Source organism: Primulina eburnea, chromosome 10 (assembly GCF_022965805.1).
Source record: "Primulina eburnea isolate SZY01 chromosome 10, ASM2296580v1, whole genome shotgun sequence".
Taxonomy (NCBI): domain Eukaryota; kingdom Viridiplantae; phylum Streptophyta; class Magnoliopsida; order Lamiales; family Gesneriaceae; genus Primulina; species Primulina eburnea.
Genome location: NC_133110.1, coordinates 15,293,310 through 15,312,349, shown reverse-complemented (window position 1 = coordinate 15,312,349; position 19,040 = coordinate 15,293,310). Strand labels below are relative to the sequence as shown.

Here is a 19,040-nt window from a genome sequence, read left to right as displayed (position 1 = left end):
GTGGTAAAGCACAATTTTTGTTACCTAATGGTACAAAATTTTTGATCAATGATGCTTTATATTCACCACAATCGAAAAGAAATTTGTTGAGTTTTAATGATATATATTCCCATGGGTATGATACTCAAACGATGAATGAAGGGAATGAGAAATATATGTGTCTTATCACATATAAATCAGGAAAGAAATATGTGATTGAAAAACTACCAATGCTCCCTACTGGATTGCATTATACACATATAAGTCCCATTGAATCAAACATGATAGTTGATAATTCTTCGATATTAACCAATTGGCATGATCGATTGGGACATCCTGGTTCGACAATGATGCGAAGAATTATAGAAAATACACATGGTCATCCACTGAAAGACCAGAAGATCTTTCAGAATAATAAGTTTCAATGTAAAGCATGTTCTCTTGGAAAACTTATTATAAGACCATTACCAGTCAAAATCCAAACTGAATCACCAATGTTTCTTGAACGTATTCAGGGTGATATTTGTGGACCAATCCATCCACCATGTGGACCATTCAGATACTTTATGGTATTGATTGATGCCTCCAGCAGATGGTCACATGTATGTTTATTGTCAACTCGAAATGTTGCATTTGCAAGATTACTTGCTCAAATAATAAAATTGAGGAATCAGTTTCCCGATTATACAATCAAGAAAATTAGACTTGATAATGCTGGTGAATTTACTTCCCAGACTTTCAATGATTATTGTATGTCTATGGGAATCATTGTTGAGCATCCTGTTGCTCATGTACATACACAGAATGGATTGGCTGAATCATTGATTAAACGTCTGCAAATGATTGCTAGACCAATGATTATGAAAACAAAGCTCCATATTTCTATATGGGGACATGCAATTTTACATGCTGCTTCATTAATTCGCATCAGACCAAGTGCATATCATAAATACTCCCCATTACAGCTTGCATTTGGTAAAGAACCAGACATTTCTCATCTGAGAATTTTTGGATGTATGGTGTATGTGCCTATTGCACCACCACAACGAAAGAAAATGGGACCTCAAAGAAAGGTTGGAATATATATCGGTTATGATAGTCCATCAATCATTCGATATCTTGAACCTCAGACAGGCGACGTGTTCACAGCACGTTTTGCTGATTGTCATTTTAATGAGGAAATCTTCCCAATGTTAGGGGGAGAACAGAAACATACCGAAAAGGAAATTACATGGTATGTATCATCATTGTTACATCTGGATCCAAGAACAAAACAATGTGAAAAGGATGTACAGCAGATTGTGCACTTGCAAAGAATAGCAAATCAAATACCAGATGCATTTGCAGACACAAAAGGGGTAACTAAATCATATATACATGCTGCAAATGCCCCTGCTCGAATTGAAATTCCAAAGAAACAAATGGAAGATACTCATGATGTCATTAAACGCCTGAAGCGTGGAAGGCCAGTCGGTTCCAAGGATAAAAATCCTCGAAAAAGAAAATTCATAGAGAAACACGATGATCACAAAATAAAGAATGATGTTTCTGAAGAAACACATGATGATCACAAAATAGAGAATGGTGTTCCTGAAGAAACACATGATGATGAAAATGTTCTGTCAGAACCACAAACTGACGAGAATCATGAAATCTCTATCAATTACATTAATACTGGAAAAATATGGAACCGAAAAGATATAGAAGAAATTGATGATATATTTTCTTATAATGTGGCAATCGACATCATAAATGATAACGAAGATCATGAACCAAAATCTTTTGGTGAATGTAAAAATCGGCATGATTGGATAAAATGGAAAGATGCCATCCAGGTTGAATTGGATTCGCTAAATAAACGTAATGTTTTTGGACCTATAGTCCTTACACCTGAAGGTGTAAAACCTGTTGGATACAAATGGGTTTTTATTCGAAAGCGAAATGAGAAAAATGAAATAGTAAGATATAAAGCTCGACTTGTTGCACAAGGTTTTTCTAAAAGGCCTGGAATTGATTATGAAGAAACGTATTCTCCTGTGATGGATGCAATTACGTTTCGGTATTTGATTAGCTTGGCGGTATCTGAAAATTTAGAAATGCGTCTTATGGATGTTGTTACAGCTTACTTATATGGATCACTTGATAGTAATATATATATAAAAATCCCTGAAGGATTTAAGATGCCTGAAGCACAAAGTTCAAAACCCAGATAATGTTATTCTGTGAAATTACAAAGATCATTATATGGGTTAAAGCAATCCGACCGAATGTGGTATAATCGGCTAAGTGATCACTTGATGAAGAAGGGATATGTAAATAATTCAATATGCCCTTGTGTTTTCATTAAGAAAACAACATCCGGATGCGTAATTATTGCTGTATATGTTGACGATTTAAACATCATTGGAACGAGTAAGGAAATTCAAGAAGTTGTGTCATACTTGAAGGAAGAATTTGAAATGAAGGATCTTGGAAAAACCAAGTATTGTCTGGGTTTGCAAATTGAACAAAAAGAATGTGGAATGTTTGTTCACCAGACAAATTATACAGAAAAGATCCTTAAACGTTTTAATATGGATAAATCAAATCCTTTAAGTACTCCAATGGTTGTTAGATCATTAAACATAGAAAAAGATCCATTCCGTCCATGTGAATATGATGAAGATATTCTTGGTCCAGAAGTACCATATCTAAGTGTCATCGGTGCCCTTATGTACCTTACAAATTGTACAAGGCCTGATATATCTTTTGCCGTGAATCTGTTGGCAAGATTTAGCACATATCCAACAAAGAGACACTGGAACGGAATTAAACATATATTCCGTTATCTACGAGGAACGACAGACTTGGGACTTTTGTATTCAAAAGATGCTAATCCAAGTATAATTGGTTATGCTGATGCTGGATACTTATCTGATCCACACAAGGCACGTTCCCAAACTGGATATGTATTTACTCGTGGAGGCACTGCAATTTCTTGGCGTTCACAGAAACAAACACTAGTAACAACTTCATCAAATCATGCCGAGATTATTGCACTACATGAAGCAAGCCGTGAATGTGTGTGGTTAAAATCAATGACCCAACATATCCAAATCTCATGCGGATTATCATTCGACGAGAAACCTGTGATACTATATGAAGATAATGCTGCATGTGTTGCTCAAATGAAAGAAGGATACATAAAAAGCGACAGAACTAAACATATTCCTCCTAAGTTCTTCGCATTCACTAAGGAGCTTGAGAAGAATAAATGTATTGATGTTCGTCACATTCGATCAAGTGAAAACTCATCAGATCTCTTCACAAAGGCACTTCCTACGTCAATATTCAGAAAGCACATATATAATATTGGGATGCGTAATCTACGAAATTTGTGAAGAATTGTTCATGTCAACATCAGGGGGAGTTTACGTGACTGCACTCTTTTTCCCTTACTATAGTTTTTATCCCAATGGGTTTTTCCAAGTAAGGTTTTTAACGAGGCAGTATAAAAACACGTAATAAAGACAATCATTATGATCATCATCACAAGGGGGAGTGTTGAAAATATAATATTAAAATGTGTATGTTGAATGTTGAATGTTGAATGTTGAAAATTAGGTAAAATTAGGTGTTGAATATTGAAAATTAGTGTGTGATGATGTATGTAATGAGGTAATTTATTTTGGAATATTTGTATATGAAACTCTATAACTAGAGCACTCATTTGTGAAGGAAATAACAATTGAGTTGAGAGAAAAATATTATAAAGTGTGTAGTTTGGTAAATTTTGAGTATTTGAGATTTTTACTTTTTACCATAAATTTTTACTTTTTCACAACAATTTTCAATATTTAGATTATGTAATATTGAATTTTCAAGTTTGGAAAGTGAATCCTATGATTGATTAAATAATATATTAAATTAACAAATAAATACAATTCTAATATTAATGGTGAAACCCTAATTTTTCTAGCCTAAGTTGGGCTGTGCCAGAGAGGCCCGGCCGATTTCTACAATATGAGAAAAACAATATCCACCGTAGATCAATATCTAAAGGCCAAAATTAATCAAACAATATCCATATATAATCGCCCAAGCATCTCTGCAAATTAGGGTTTCTCCCACGACCCAACAATTCATTTGACAAAAACTCATTCTCTCTCTCGGCGATTCGCAGAAAATTGAGGCGAGCTTTATCAAATGTTCGTACGACTCAAGCGAGCAGATAATCGTCGTAGAATGAGCCCGTCCTTTGTTGAGATCTCATTGAGTTCTCCGAAGATCTGTCGGCGTTCTCATATCCTATCGCCTTGTGTAGCAGGTTCTGCTGTTATCTCTTGGGATTGCCATGAGAAATATATTTTTTCTATCATTCTTTTTCAACTCTGCAGATCAATTATATAAATGATTGTTCGATCTCTTCCGTTTTTTTAAAATTTATGGGCATTTCTTGGTGACCTGTGAAGAAATTTTTGAAAAATAACACCATCTTTCGGGACTGAACGGCTCTTTGGGCCTTGATGTTTTTCTGCAATTCTGAGGTCAATTGTTTGCATTTTTGTTTTGGTTGAAATCTTACTGACTAAAGAAAGATGATTTGGAAATCGGTTTTCATTGACGGATATATGAGCACAAAATCATAAGTTATATTTAATATCTTGGTTGGGCCAATCTTGTCTTTCCAAGATCAAAATATTTTGATGGTTGAGGAGCAATAATCTTGTATTTCAAGTATCTTGTCTTTCAGCAAATTGCAAATTTAGATTTAAGAACAATAATCACAAAATCGAGTATTTAGATATGTGAATACAAACTACTACTCATCATTCATAATTTGGTTCTGTTGAAAATATTTACCGTGATAACAATCTTGTGCTTGCAATATTTTGTGAAATCGGGCTTTTGCAATTCGGATGTTGAGGAACATTAATAAAATATTTATGATATGAACCACTGATACTAAGGGCAACTCCAACGTTTACACCAAAACACCATTTTGGCGCAGCTTTTGGAGCTCCAACGGGGCTGCGCTAAGTCGAGTCTATTTGAATAGAGATTTAATGATGACTTTTTTAAAATATTGATTTTCGAATTTGGTAGATTTTTATTATTTGTAAACGGAATTTCATGAGCTTTTGATATTTTTTTTTAAGATTTTGATAGATATTTGTAAAGTAAATATATTTAATATATGAAAAAATCACAATTCAATTTAACAAAATCAAAATTTCATAAAATATATATATATAATTTTTTAAATTAATAATTATTTATCATAAATAACATTTTCATTTTGAAATAAATTTATTTATTTAAAAAACAAATATGTTTTATATATGAAAAAAATCACAATTCAATTTAACAAAATTAAAATTTCAATATATAATTTTTTTAAATGAATAATTATTTAAAATAAGTAACTTGAAACAAATTTACTTATTTAAAAAGTAAAATATGTTTAACATATGAAAAAAAAATCACAATTCAATTTAACAAAATAAAATTTCTATCTTCATGTTTATTCAAAATGCACAAATATTTAATCAATAAATTTTTAATTTATAAGCATATATATAAATTTAATCAATGTAGATAAATAACTAATCAAAACATTATGAAATTTGATAAATTTTAAGCCGTTTTTTATGGAAAAATTTAATGTTCGTTAATCAACGTCACTCCACATTCGATTTGATATAGTTTCCCTCCATGTATTTATTTGCATTTGCTCGTATTGTTTTTTAGTGTCAAATATTTGATCAAAGTTGTTATCGTCGTAAACTTGTTCTGTTGGTTGTGGAAGACATTTCTTTTGAAGAAAATTGTGTAATCCGGCACAAGCCAACACAAGCTCCGGCTGTGTTGTATATGGAAATGGAGGAGCAATTTTGAATATTTTGAATCCCGATTTAAATATACCAAATATCATCTCAATAACGTTTCTCAAAGAGGCATGACGAAGATTGAACAACTTTTTTGCATCTTTAAGGTGACAACATTGGTCAGTGAATTCTTGGAGATGATAACGAACATCTCTAAAAGGAGCCAAGAATTGACGTCGATTTGCATATCCACAATCCACTAAAAAAATTTACCTATCAAACAGTATTTGCAAAATCAAGTAACTAATGAATAACATATATAATCTTGAAAAATTACAAAATTTTAAAATAAGTAGTATATAGAACAAAAAAAATACCTTGTGACACCTTAAGCTCGTTATTTGTTGATAAAGCGTGTCAATATGTTTGAATCATCGGCAGATCTTTCCCACTCACCGAGTACATATATAATGAATCATGGGCAGATCCTTCCCACCCTCCGAGTACATATATAAATTCTAAACTAAAGTTACAAGTTGCTAAAATATTTTGAGAAATTGTCCAGTGACGATTAGGATAATTGTTGGTATTATGTTCATACAGTGTTACTGGAATATGAGTGACATCAATGCAGTCATACAACAAGAAAAATAGAATAAAAATAGTGGTACTATTAATATTAACAGCTAAAAAAGAATTTCATTACTTACTTTAAAATAAGGATAAAATCTTGTGTTCTCTTTTATTTTTTCTGGCACTACGGATCCAGGTTTGACCATCATATCTACTGCAATGCTATTCAATGATCTCAACACCTTGTTAAAGTTTTGGCTAGTATTGTATTGTGATCGGCCAAATATTTTACGAATCAAGCCATATCGAATATTTTGACCGACAACAAGTAAAAACTCAACAATCATTTCTTCAATACAAATGTATCTTGTATCTTGCAATAATGTTTTTTCTCTAAGGATGTTACACAATTTAAAAAATACATCAAGGTACATTCTATAAATTTCTGGAAAGTTTGTTTGATCCTCTTTTAATATTTTATGAATATAATCATATCCACTAGAAGTTGTTGGTCGTCTATTTAAGGGACGATGGACACGTTTGTAATGCATGCTAATTATATGCTTAGTCAGCATATAGAGGATTTCAAGAATTTCCATCAACAAATACCTAACAGTTCGTGTAATTCTTCTTCAAATTCCTCTTCTTCCATTTGATCTACTGCTTCATTTACGTTGATATATGACATTTAATTAATCATCTGATATCAGATAAAGAATTAAAATAAAAAAATCTATGAAATTATTGAAAATCATTCCTTGTAAAACTAAAACTTATATAAATAATCCAAAAATCAAGAATTTGTTAATATTTTAAGGTTGCGTTTGGTTTGGAGGATAAAATAAACTAATGAGTAGTAAGTAAATGATAAAGAAAATGATTGTCGTATAAATGTAATATATGGTGTTATGTTTGATAAGATTTTTAAGTGTAGGATAATTTTGAATTTTTTGACAAAATTGTTTTTTCTTCTTTTTTTTTTAAAAAAATTTTGTAATTAATAATTTAGTTTATTTAAATAATTAAGTTAATTTTACAAACCATATATTTTCTTATTTATTATACTTAAATATTAAGTTTGAATTAAACACAATACTTAAATGATAAAGTTCTTAGAAATAAATGATTTGATGCCTTCGTATTACATATTATAATAAAAATAGAAATTTAACTATTTGAGTTACTATATGTATCCCACAAATGGCCAATAAGTGCATTCCGCAGTGCAATATGAGCATCTTTATCCCTCACTTGCTTGTACCGAGCAATAAATTCTTGAAATCTTATATTTTCGTCCACAACCATTTCAACGTCCGACTCAGGTGCTTCCATTGCATCTTGGATTGGTGCATCCAGGTTACGTTCATTATCGATAATCATATTGTGTATTATAATGCAAGCGGTCATTATGTCATGCAAATGATGTTTCTGCCAAGATCGTGCCGGTGATGCTACAATTCCAAATCGAGACTGCAAAACTCCAAAGGCTCGTTCCACGTCTTTTCTACAAGACTCGTGTTTCATCGCAAAATATTTCTTTTTGGGGCCACGTGGATCATATAGTTTGAACGAGTGTTGACCATTTGGAATATATACCATCGGCTAAGTAATAACAGGTATTATATTCTTTTGCTCCAATATAATAATGTACTGGTGGAGCAATACCTTGTGTCAGATTGGAAAAAAGATGCGATGACTCCAGAACATTAATATCATTGTTGGACCCTGACATACCAAAATATGCATGTCATATCCAAAGGTCATTATCAGCCATAGCTTCCAAAATAATAGTCGGAGATCTACTACGACCTGCATAGTGTCCGGCCCAAGCTGTTGGACAATTTTTCCATTTCCAATGCATACAATCAAGGCTTCCCAACATCCCATGGAAGCCTCGTTGTTCACCAATAGAAAGTAGTCTATATATATCGTTTGCAGTAGGAGATCTAAGATATCGCTCTGCATAGACCTCCACAATATCCCGACAAAAACGTTGCATACACTCAAGTGCAGTTGACTCTCCTATCTTGATGTACTCGTCGGCAGCATCTGCTGGTGTACCGTACGCTAACATTCGCAATGATGTTATTTTTTGATTGGTAGACAATCCGAGTCTGCCGATTCCATCTCTTCGTTGTGTGAAGTAATGATCGTGATTTTTTAAATCATCGGCAATACGAAAATATAGATCTCGAGACATTCGAAATCGTCTTCGGAACATTGCTTCATTGTATCTAGGATTTTCTGCAAAGTAATAATTGAACATGTTTTGATCAGCCGCTTCCCGATCACGTGGGATGACTATATGACCAGGAATCGACCCTCGACGTGTGGCTTCTGAATTGTGTTGGTCAATGTAAGCAGTATATAATAATTGTCTCTCTGCAACCAAACTTCGCACTATTTTTTCTTCGGCTTCATCAATAGTATTTTCATACTCTATACTGAAATTATCAGATGATGAAGATGAGTTGTAAGGTGATGCAGGAGTTGAATTCAATATATTAGAATTCATCTTGGGCTAAGTTTGAATTAAGCTTACAAAAAGTGTAGAAATCATTACATTATATAATAGGACGTAGAAATCTACTTGTCAAATATTGATCTTTGGATTGGATTTCCTTTGATCTCAACCCTCGGATTTTTATCTTATCTGCAAAAAATCTAATCCACGCTATGAACCATTAGATTTGATTTTCTTCGATCTCAACCATCGGATTTTTATCCTATCTACAAGAATCTAATCAATACTAGACATCGTTAGATTGGATTTCTTTTGATAACAATTCTCGGATTAGATTCTTATCTGCAAGTTTTTTTTTTATTATTTTATCCTGTAAATTATTTAATTATATTGTTATCTGTAAGTTTTTTTTATTATATTATCCTATGAGTTAATTAATAAGATTCTTAATAAGATTCTTATCTTCAAGGTTATTTTATTAATTAATATTATTCTACTGAAATTTTTTTTATTATATTATCATATGAATTAATTAATATTATCCTATTGAAATATTTTTTTATTAATCTTATCTAAAAGAATTTTTTTATTACAACAAGTGAGCTATACTCAGAACCGTTAGATGTGATTTTTATCGATCTCAACCCTTAGTTTTTTTATATTATTTACAAGAATCTAATCCACAAAAAAGAATCGTTGGATTGGATTTCCTTCAATCTCAACCCTCGAAATTTTATCTTATCTACAAAATCTGAACTATATTTGGAATCGTTAGATTAGATTTCTTTTGATCTCAATCGTCAAAAAAATTTCATCTTATCTATATTAGCTCTTTAAATACATAGCATATAATCTCATAACATCCAAAATTTCAACATAAACATTGCAAATTCATTTCCAAACTATTATTGATCAAATGACTCAAAGTCACGAAGTTCTTCTTATACCAATGAAGAAGATATGCTTCTTTGTCATGTCTATCTTGATGTATCACAAGATCCAATCAAAGGATCAATTTTGGAATCGTATCGAGACAAACTACAACGATTCCAAGCCATCTCACATCCAAGAACGTAACAAAAGATCATTGCAATGCCAGATGGGTGTCATAATGCCCGCTGTTAGTAATTTCATATCTTGCAACCGACAGGTGGAACAGCTCAATCCAAGCGGAGCTTCAGAAGAAGATATTGTGAGTATATATATTCATTAAATATTTAAATTATAATATGACCTTTAAATTTTAATATTTGGATGATTATATGATGCAGATGAATCGAGCAAGGCAATTAATGACGCAAGATAAATCGTTTACAAAAAAGATTCAAATTTGATCATGTTGGGTCTATTATGAAAGATGTGGAGAAATTTACTGCCAACCCTTCAAGAAAAAATTTTGAGAATGGTGTTATTTCTCTAAATTCGTCACAATCAGATACACAAGGAATGGATTCACCAATTTCTACATCACCTGGTTTGTCTTTTTTTCAATTAAATCTAAGTGATGAAAATGTTAGTGGTGGTTCATCGCAAAGACCGCTTGGAGTGAAGAAATCAAAAATGAAGAAAAAACAAGATGATAATTATTTACACATGATTGAAACAATGAGATCAGAACGACAAGAAATTTTGGATGTGTTGAAGCAGAGATCTATTGACAAGCAACATAATAATCAGATCCAACTGGGACGTCTACAAAACGAAAAATAAAAAACTGAAATTAAGAAAAAAATGATGGGAATGAAGAATAAAGAAATGGAACTGGGTACATATCACGACGATACGCAAATCTTGATGCTTGATCTGAGATCTATCGAAGATCCATCAATGCGTGAGAAATTCCGGTTGGAACAGGACAAGATTTTGAGAAAAAGAGAAGAAATTGAACGTGAAAAAAATGATAATAATTTGAGAAATTTCTTTGGAGATATCGGAGGATTTGCACCCGACTTACCGGATTTTTAGAAATTTGATGTTTTTTATTTAAACTTATGTGTGTTGCATTAATATTGCTTGATGTTTTTTTTTAATTTATGTTATGTTATATGCATATCGTTTTATGTTTTTCATGTTATATTGTATTGATATCATTTGTGTTTGTTTATTGCATAAATAATTTTTTTAATTAATTAATTTTTTTTTAATAATAATTAATATAATTACCAAGTCTTGCTTTTTTTATAAGATTTTTTTCAAAACAATAAATATATTTAATTTATTAAAAAAATCTTAATATGATTATTTTAAAATAAATAAGTAGTTAACTTTAATTATTATTTAAGTTCTTAAATCATAAAATAAAATTTAATTAACAAAGAAAAAAAGGAAAAATAAAATAAAAAGAGAGATGGCGCAGCTAAAGTGATGCACCAAAATTGATGCATCACTGTAACATCTCACTAAGTTGGCGCAAGATTATGCTCTGTGATAGACATAAATTAATTGTGGCGATGAAAATAAAAACCAGCAGACCAGCAGCAGTAGACAAAAAAGAAAATCAGAAGCTACTGGTCTAGTAAAACAAAAGCAGTAGAAATGATAGAAAAACAGAATCAGTAGAAGATGTTGCCTAACGTGACCACTTTAAATGTTACCGTTAAAGTTACCAAGTACTAGTATTAATTGCAGCATTAAATGCTATTCAGAGTCATTTAATTCACTTTACCGAGTTTAGTATAAAACAGAACTGATTGTTTTATAGCTTTTCTGCATGAACTTTTTTTGGTAATAAAGCTGACTCTATCAGAAACCTGAAAGACATCTTCTGATTATGAATGTTGAACTCAGTCGCTTATATATACATGGAACAAACCCTTACAGACCAACACACGCGTAATATCTTTTCAAGGATCAACGCTATTTCACTCAACGAGACTACCTCGAAATTCCTTGATAACTTTGAGTTCAACACAAAGAAAAGTAGCACACGTTTCATAGCAAATATCTGATCTTTTGAAGATCATCTTGTGCAACTGATTCTTACACTCTTCACAATCTTTTACAACACTTATACTTTATCAGTAAGAGCTTGTAATCTGAAAAGAGTCTTTTTAGAACTTTTTGTATCACGTTCGTTTTGAGTTGAGTAACTAAGAGTTTCAGTAGGCAAAGGTGTAAGTCCTTCTGAAGTGGGTGTGTACAAGAGTTGTACTGTAATATCCAAAGTTTTTTAGTTATACCTTCTGGAAACAGGAGAAGGGGAGACGTAGAAGATTTCATCTTCGAACTTCCATAAACAACTACTGCCTACTGTTATTATTGTCTTTCACTTACTTCATCAGATTGATTCCGCACCTATTATTGTAATCTAGGTAAAGGTATACGCAACAAGATAAACTACTATCTCTAACATGATTTTAGTACCTCATCAAAGAAAGAAAAACCAGTAAAGTTTATTCACCCCCCTCTAAACTCAACTTCGATCCTCAACAATTGGTATCAGAGCAGGTTATTCTTGTTCGTGAAAAACTACAACAGATGGCACACTTTAGCAAGATCGCTATGTTCTCTAAGGAAGATTTTGATGATTGGAAGATTAGAATGCAAGCTCATCTTGCAGCACAAGATGATGACATGTGGTATGTCATCACAGATGGTCCATTGAAAATATTAAAGCCTAACACAGCTGTTGCTGTTACTGAGGGTGCACCGCAGATGGTTGAAAAATCAAGAAGTGAATGGACCAGCGAAGATAAGAAGAAGGCTAACCTTGATAATGTTGCAAATGATATATTATATAAAACTCTCGACAAGAACACCTTTAGCAAGATTAAAATGTGTTCTACTGCAAAAGATATTTGGGAAAAGATCATTCATATATGTGAGGGAAATGAGCAAACGAAAGAAAACAAACTGTCTGTAGCAATGCAGAAGTTCGAAAATCTAAAAATGAAAGCTGGTGAAACTCTAAATGAGTTCGATGAAGGATTCAGTAGCTTGGTAAATGAGCTAACAGCTCTGGGTAAAGAGCATAGCAACAGAGAAATAGCTCTCAAGGTGATGAGAGCCTTACCCAGAGAATGAGATGTAAAAACAATGGTTATGAGAGTGTCCAAAGATCTAAACAAGTTGGAACTGCACGACTTGTTTGCAGACCTGAAAGCATACGAGTTCGAATTGGAGGTAAGAAGTGGAGAAGAGCCCTCAAGTCTACCTACCAAGGCTCTTGCTGCTACTGCTACTGCTACTGCTAATACCTTCTCTACTGCTGCTACAGCTGTACCTCAAGCATTACCTACTGTGATCATTGACAGTACATTGGAGAAGACTGCTGAACAAATCAGTAGTGATGCTATGTCCTTGTTTGTAAAGAAATTCTCCAGGTTCATGAAAAAGAACCATCGAACTTATCAGGGTCCCAATCGCAACTTCAAGAAAGATTCACCATCTGGTGATACAGGATGCTTTAACTGCGGAAAAATAGGTCACTTCATTGCTAATTGTCCTAAACCAAAGAAGGATGACCAGAAGAGAAAGGATCACAAGAGGAATGACAAAAAGTCCAGAAGAGATCAAAAAGCAATGATTGCTGAAGAAAGCAAATCCAAATGGGCAGACTCCAGTTCTGAGTCATCTGATTCAGAAAGTCATTCCACTGACAGTGATGCAGAAGAAGTTAAATGTCTCATGGCAAACACTGATTCAAACTCGACATCTGGAGAGGTATTTGATTTTGATTCTAACGAATTCACATGAACTGATCTGGTTAATGCATTACATGACATGGTAGAAGAGTATTCTAGACTTTCTCAATCATTCGAAGAAGTTAAGATCGAAAATCAGAACTTAAAGGATCAGAACAGTAAGTTAACTTCATTGCAAGTAGACATCTGTAATGATTTAAAAGTTGAGAAGAGTAAATTAAAAAAAGAGAATGAAAGAGCAAAAGCAGATTACCAGAAGATGCTTTCTGAAAACCAGAAGTTATCACTACTGGTAAATGCTTGGAACAAGTCTTCTATTTCACTGGAAAAGATGCAAGAGTTACAAAAACAATCTGGAGACAGGAGTGGTCTCGGATTTTGTAATAATGAAGGCACCTCTGAAACAAATACTAAGCCAAAATTGGATATGTGCAAAGGGAAGTATATTCACTTTGTGAAATCCAGCGTGATACAGAAACCAAAAGTACCTACTGCTTCAGTAGAAATGAATGTAAATCAGATGAACAGAAGAATGCACTATGGTCTGGGTTATGTTAAACCTAAGGAAAAAGTTGACCAGAGTGCTAGAATCATGTGTGGATTCAACTCAGGAAGACAACCTCCTATGAAGGTTAAAAACTACCAGTACTATAATTCTAAACCTGTTCAGAAGAGATACAGGCTGGACAACAGAAACAGAAGGGAAGAAAAATACACTAGGATGCACAATGTTAAAAACAACAGACCCTTTGTTGCACACACTTCCATGGATACCCGAAGTACAAAAATTGTACAAATGTGGATCCCCAAAGGACTGATAAGGCTTGGACCCAAATAGATTTGGGTACCAGATACTAAAATTTGTGCTTGCAGGAACAACAGAAGAAAACAGAAATCAGTAACTCTACATGGTATCTGGACAGTGGATGTTCCAGACACATGACTGGATAGAAAAACCTACTCTCCGAGATAATGAGTTGCACTGGACCAAAGATAACTTTTGGAGACAACTCAAAAGGTAAAACCGTGGGTAAATGTAAGATTATCCATGGTAACATAACCATTAATGATGTGCTATTAGTTGACAACCTTTGCTACAATCTAATTAGCATTAGTCAACTATGTAATAATGGTTATTCTGTAGCTTTTCAGAAGCACTCTTATGTAGTTAGAGATTCTGCTGAAACTATTGTATTAACTGGAAAGAGAGAAGGCAACACCTACAGAGTCTCTTGGAACTCAAATCATGTCAACACTCCTACATGCTTGGTTGCCTCTCTTAGTAATAAACACTGGCTATGGCACAAGAAATTGAATCATCTGAATTTCAAGTCAATCAATCATCTCTAAAAGCATAATATAGTTGATGGCCTACCTGATATTAATTTTGTTAAAAATCATGTTTGTTCTGCTTGTCAGCTTGGGAAACAGATAAGATATAGTTTCAAGAACAAAGATAGCAAGTCAACTTCAAGATGTCTGGAATTACTGCATATGGATCTATTTGGTCCAATCTCTATCATGAGCTTAGGGGGAATGAAATATACTCTTGTTGTTATTGATGATTTTTCTAGATTCACTTGGGTAATATTTCTCGTAGGAAAAGATCAAACCACTAGCCTCCTAATCAAGCTTCTGAAAATGATTCAAAATGAAAAATCTTCTTCCATCATTAAAATCAGAAGTGATCGGGGTACTGAGTTCACTAACAAAAATCTTGAGTTATATTTGGATGAACAGGGCATTCATCATGAATATTCAGCTGCCAGAACACCTCAACAAAACGGAGTAGCTGAGATGAGAAATAGAACTCTAAAAGAAGCAGCTAGAACTATGCTAGCAGATGCAGACATCTCTCAGCGCTTCTGGGCTGAAGCAATTAACACTGCTTGTTACACGCAAAACAGAACTATGATCAACAAAAGACACAATCAAACTCCGTATGAAATATGGAAAGGGAATAAACCCAACGTATCTTATTTTCATGTGTTTGGATGTAAATGTTTTGTACTAAATAATGGCAAAAATCATTTAACTGCATTTGACTCAAAATCAGATGCTGGGCTATTTCTTGGTTACTCTGCTGTAAGCAAAGGCTTTAGAATTTTCAACAATAGAACTCTTAATGTTGAAGAGTCGATTCATGTTGTCTTTGATGAAGACAGCAGTGCTCCTGAAATATCTAACACGTCTGATTTAAGTAACAGGTTAGACAGGATCCACTTGGAACTGGATAGTGAAGATGATGTAGAAGCAAACATCAAGGATCTTCAAAATCCAGAACCAGACATTCCGATAGTGGAACCAGAAGTACATACATTAGATCTGCCAATACCAGCAGAAGACAATCAAGAACCTACTACTGGTTCCGTCGAGAACAATCTCAACATATCAAATCAGGAAGATATCCTTTTAAATCCTTTTATTTGGAGAAAATCTCATCCTCCATCATTGGTTATTGGTAATCCAGCAGCACCTTTGAGAACCAGAAGGCAAATGATTAATGAATATATGCATGTTGCTTTTATCTCTCAGGACGAACCAAAGAAAATTGAAGAAGCTCTTCTAGATCCTAGTTGGATTGAAGTTATGCAAGAAGAGCTGAATCAATTCAAACGAAACGAAGTTTGGTTTCTAGTACCTAGACCATCTCACCAAGCTGTCATTGGAACTCGGTGGATATTCATAAACAAACTCAATGAAGAAGGCCCAGTGATCAGAAATAAAGCAAGACTTCTTGCTCAAGGTTTCAGACAAGAAGAATATTATGAATGTTTAACTTCGTTTAAGTTGTGCTGGCATTTATAGTAATCCTCGGAAGAAACGAAGACTTTTGTGACTGTTCATTTTCAACGGTTCAGATTAAGAGATTGCCAAGAGTCGCTCGGTGTTTAATAGCCACTTATTAGTTGCATTTACCGAGGGGGAACAATATCTTAGTCAGACTAAGATTTTTTTGAAAACAGATAGAGTATTTGTATTTTCGTTAAAACAATGAGTCTGCTGGTGATCGAGCAAAACTTGCACAGTGAATAGTCCCAAAATTTGTTTTATAAATGAAAGCTCGATTTAAAATATCGCAAGTGCACGATAGTCAAGTTATAATAAACGTAAGTGAATACGAGTATCGATCCACAAGGACTGCGTTACAATATTCTTATTTTCACTTCAATTTCTTTAGCAACGATAGATTGAGTTGGTGATTAAACTAAAGTGAATTTAATAACTAAAATGATTAAAATGCAAGAACAAATAATCAAGAAATCAATGATTAAATTGGATGTAAATCAAATGAGAAGCGAATTTGTTGGGAATTATCAGTTCACCTACCGCTCGTGTTCAAATAATTATACTCGACTTTTACTCGTGCATTCGACAGAATTCCCTAGACTAATTAATATACTCTGTCGAGCTATATTAATACTAATCATAAACATGCAGTAATCAAGTATCCTCAATTATTTAACAGTTCACGATTGCATTACGTTCTATGGAATCCGCTAGCTTTCATCCGGGTGAATTATCACTATCGACACGTACCCAATTCCGTATATCTACTAAAATTGTAAATCCGTGGTCTATGCTATTCGATCCTATTGTCAATTATTCTATCGAAATCATTAACAACATGAAATAATCAAAGGAAGTTAGCTAGACTTCAATTGAAATAAGAAAGCACAAAAGCATAAACAAATCACTCATAAAAACGTCGATAAATAATGTTAAACAACGAGTACGGGGTAGGATCCCCTCAAATCCCAACAAATATAGAGTTTAGCCAACAAAATTCATAATAAAAATCAACAATCTATGCAAGAAATAAAAACTGAATAATTAAAATACTAAGGTTGACGATGGATGACGGCCACGACGCTTGGAAATCTCGAGGTCTTCGAAAATCTCCTTTGCTCCTAGCCTTCCTCCCAAGAAAAGTGATGGAAAAAAAATCAGAATGGTCTCCCAATCGGCGCCTCTCTCGTGTCTTAGGTTATGGTGTAAGATAGAGTCCACAAAACTTGGAAACAAATCTTCCAGGATTGCGTCGCTCGCTAGGGCGGTCAAGATTGTCCGCTGGGGCGAGTGATTCTCGAATTAAAATTCCTGGCCGTGTCTTTGGTCTCGCTGGGGCGGTCACTTTTGACCGCCCTAGCGAGAGCTTCGCGCAAAATATTCTCGTTCACATCGATGGATTCGCTGGGGCGGTCATTTTTGACCGCCCTAGCGAAGGACTCGCGCAGAAACTCCTCAGCTGGGCTAATATGCTCGCTGGGGCGGTCACTTTTGACCGCCCTAGCGAGACCTCTTCGATGCTATGCAAATAAAATCCCACTTTTTGGTCCACTTCCTACAAAACAACCACAAAATACACAAGATCAGCCAAATGCTAAATCATGCTAAATGAATGCTAAATTAAACTAAACAAACTAATATGATGCATGAATGCGACTCAAAACCAACACTAAAAACACGTAAAAACGAGTCCTATCAACCCCCTCATACTAACCTTTTGCTCGCCCTCGAGTAAAATAGGTTAAAGCACGAGATACTAAACAAACTCAACAAAAACAAACAAACTCAAACAAGAAAAACCAACACAAGTAAATGTCAATGGTGAATCGACAACGGTTATTTTCATGCCTCAGTTTACTTTCCCACTACCAATCATAGTCAAGTCAAATCGCAAACGAATACTCATTTCTCATCTACACATAAATATCAACACTAGTTTGAACGTGTGTGTGTGTCGTTATGGGTCTAGTCATTCGTACGTCAAATAGATCAATTATCAAATCATGCGAGTCACTTAATTAGCACTTCAATACAAGTCTCACTAGCATGCATTCCTGTATCCATTTATCACTAGCCATAAATTGAACTTTATTCAACTTTTAAGAGCAGATAGGGGTGTCGAAAGGAAGGGAAATAAGCTCAAGTGGCTAAAAAGTTGGGAGTACACCGATCATTTTCATTGTGCAATCGTCAAGACTTTTGCGTCTGACTTTCCTCGTCTCCTTACATCTCCAACTTTTAGCCTAGGAATAGAATTTCATTCCTTTTATTTAGGCTCCCCCTCACCTTACATCTCCTTATTTTCTTTTCTTCCTTTTTTTTTTTTTGAATGCACAATTTTCACACATGTACTCCCTAGGCTAAGAATGATATCACTTTGGATTATAGCCGGTTGGGAGTTTGATCTTTTAATTAGTGCATTGGAGAGGAGGTACAAGTAAAGTTCAAGGCAAATCAACTTTTCTCAATCAAGGTCACTATTAGCGACTTATTTTCACGGGTTTGCATGCTAAATCAACTCATAAATGGTGCCTTTCAAGTTAACCAAACAAAATTTTCAAATTTCACCATTATTCTACAAAATCCTAGTCCCCACGCAAATGTGCTCAAAAGTTCAAATTTTGTACCAAAATTTATGCTTCAACAATTAAGAGTACCGTTCACGAAGTGACCCAATCAACATTTTTGTAAACTATCAATTCAAGATCATCATTGGCTCATAAACTATGTCTTCTCACCATAAACGACACCAACTAAAAGAAATGCAACGAAACTTAAAGAAAT

The 19,040-nt window shown here is 33.8% G+C and overlaps 3 protein-coding genes and 1 non-coding gene across 4 annotated transcripts; 2 read left to right on the top strand and 2 right to left on the bottom strand.

Annotated features, from left to right (window-relative positions):
- The first annotated feature begins 4,418 nt into the window (after positions 1–4,418).
- LOC140804075 (small nucleolar RNA SNORD96 family) lies at positions 4,419–4,509 on the top strand. The gene has a single exon (XR_012112035.1). It is a non-coding gene; the product is annotated as a small nucleolar RNA SNORD96 family (small nucleolar RNA).
- A 3,017-nt stretch (positions 4,510–7,526) lies between these two features.
- On the bottom strand, positions 7,527–7,958 carry LOC140842932 (uncharacterized). Its single transcript, XM_073211137.1, has one exon. It carries the CDS (start codon positions 7,956–7,958, stop codon positions 7,527–7,529), a length of 432 nt encoding a protein of 143 aa, XP_073067238.1.
- A 148-nt stretch (positions 7,959–8,106) lies between these two features.
- LOC140842931 (uncharacterized) lies at positions 8,107–8,625 on the bottom strand. Its single transcript, XM_073211135.1, has one exon. It carries the CDS (start codon positions 8,623–8,625, stop codon positions 8,107–8,109), a length of 519 nt encoding a protein of 172 aa, XP_073067236.1.
- A 194-nt stretch (positions 8,626–8,819) lies between these two features.
- LOC140842930 (uncharacterized) lies at positions 8,820–10,707 on the top strand. The gene is made up of 3 exons (XM_073211134.1): positions 8,820–8,837; positions 9,751–10,015; positions 10,095–10,707. Exons 1-2 carry the CDS (start codon positions 8,820–8,822, stop codon positions 9,898–9,900), a joined length of 168 nt encoding a protein of 55 aa, XP_073067235.1. The 3' UTR covers positions 9,901–10,015; positions 10,095–10,707.
- Positions 10,708–19,040: the final 8,333 nt, after the last annotated feature.

Coding starts and splice junctions, on each gene's coding strand:
- LOC140842931 (XM_073211135.1), bottom strand. CDS start 8,625: ATGTTCAATTATTACTTTGCAGAAAATCCTAGATACAATGAAGCAATG.
- LOC140842932 (XM_073211137.1), bottom strand. CDS start 7,958: ATGGTATATATTCCAAATGGTCAACACTCGTTCAAACTATATGATCCA.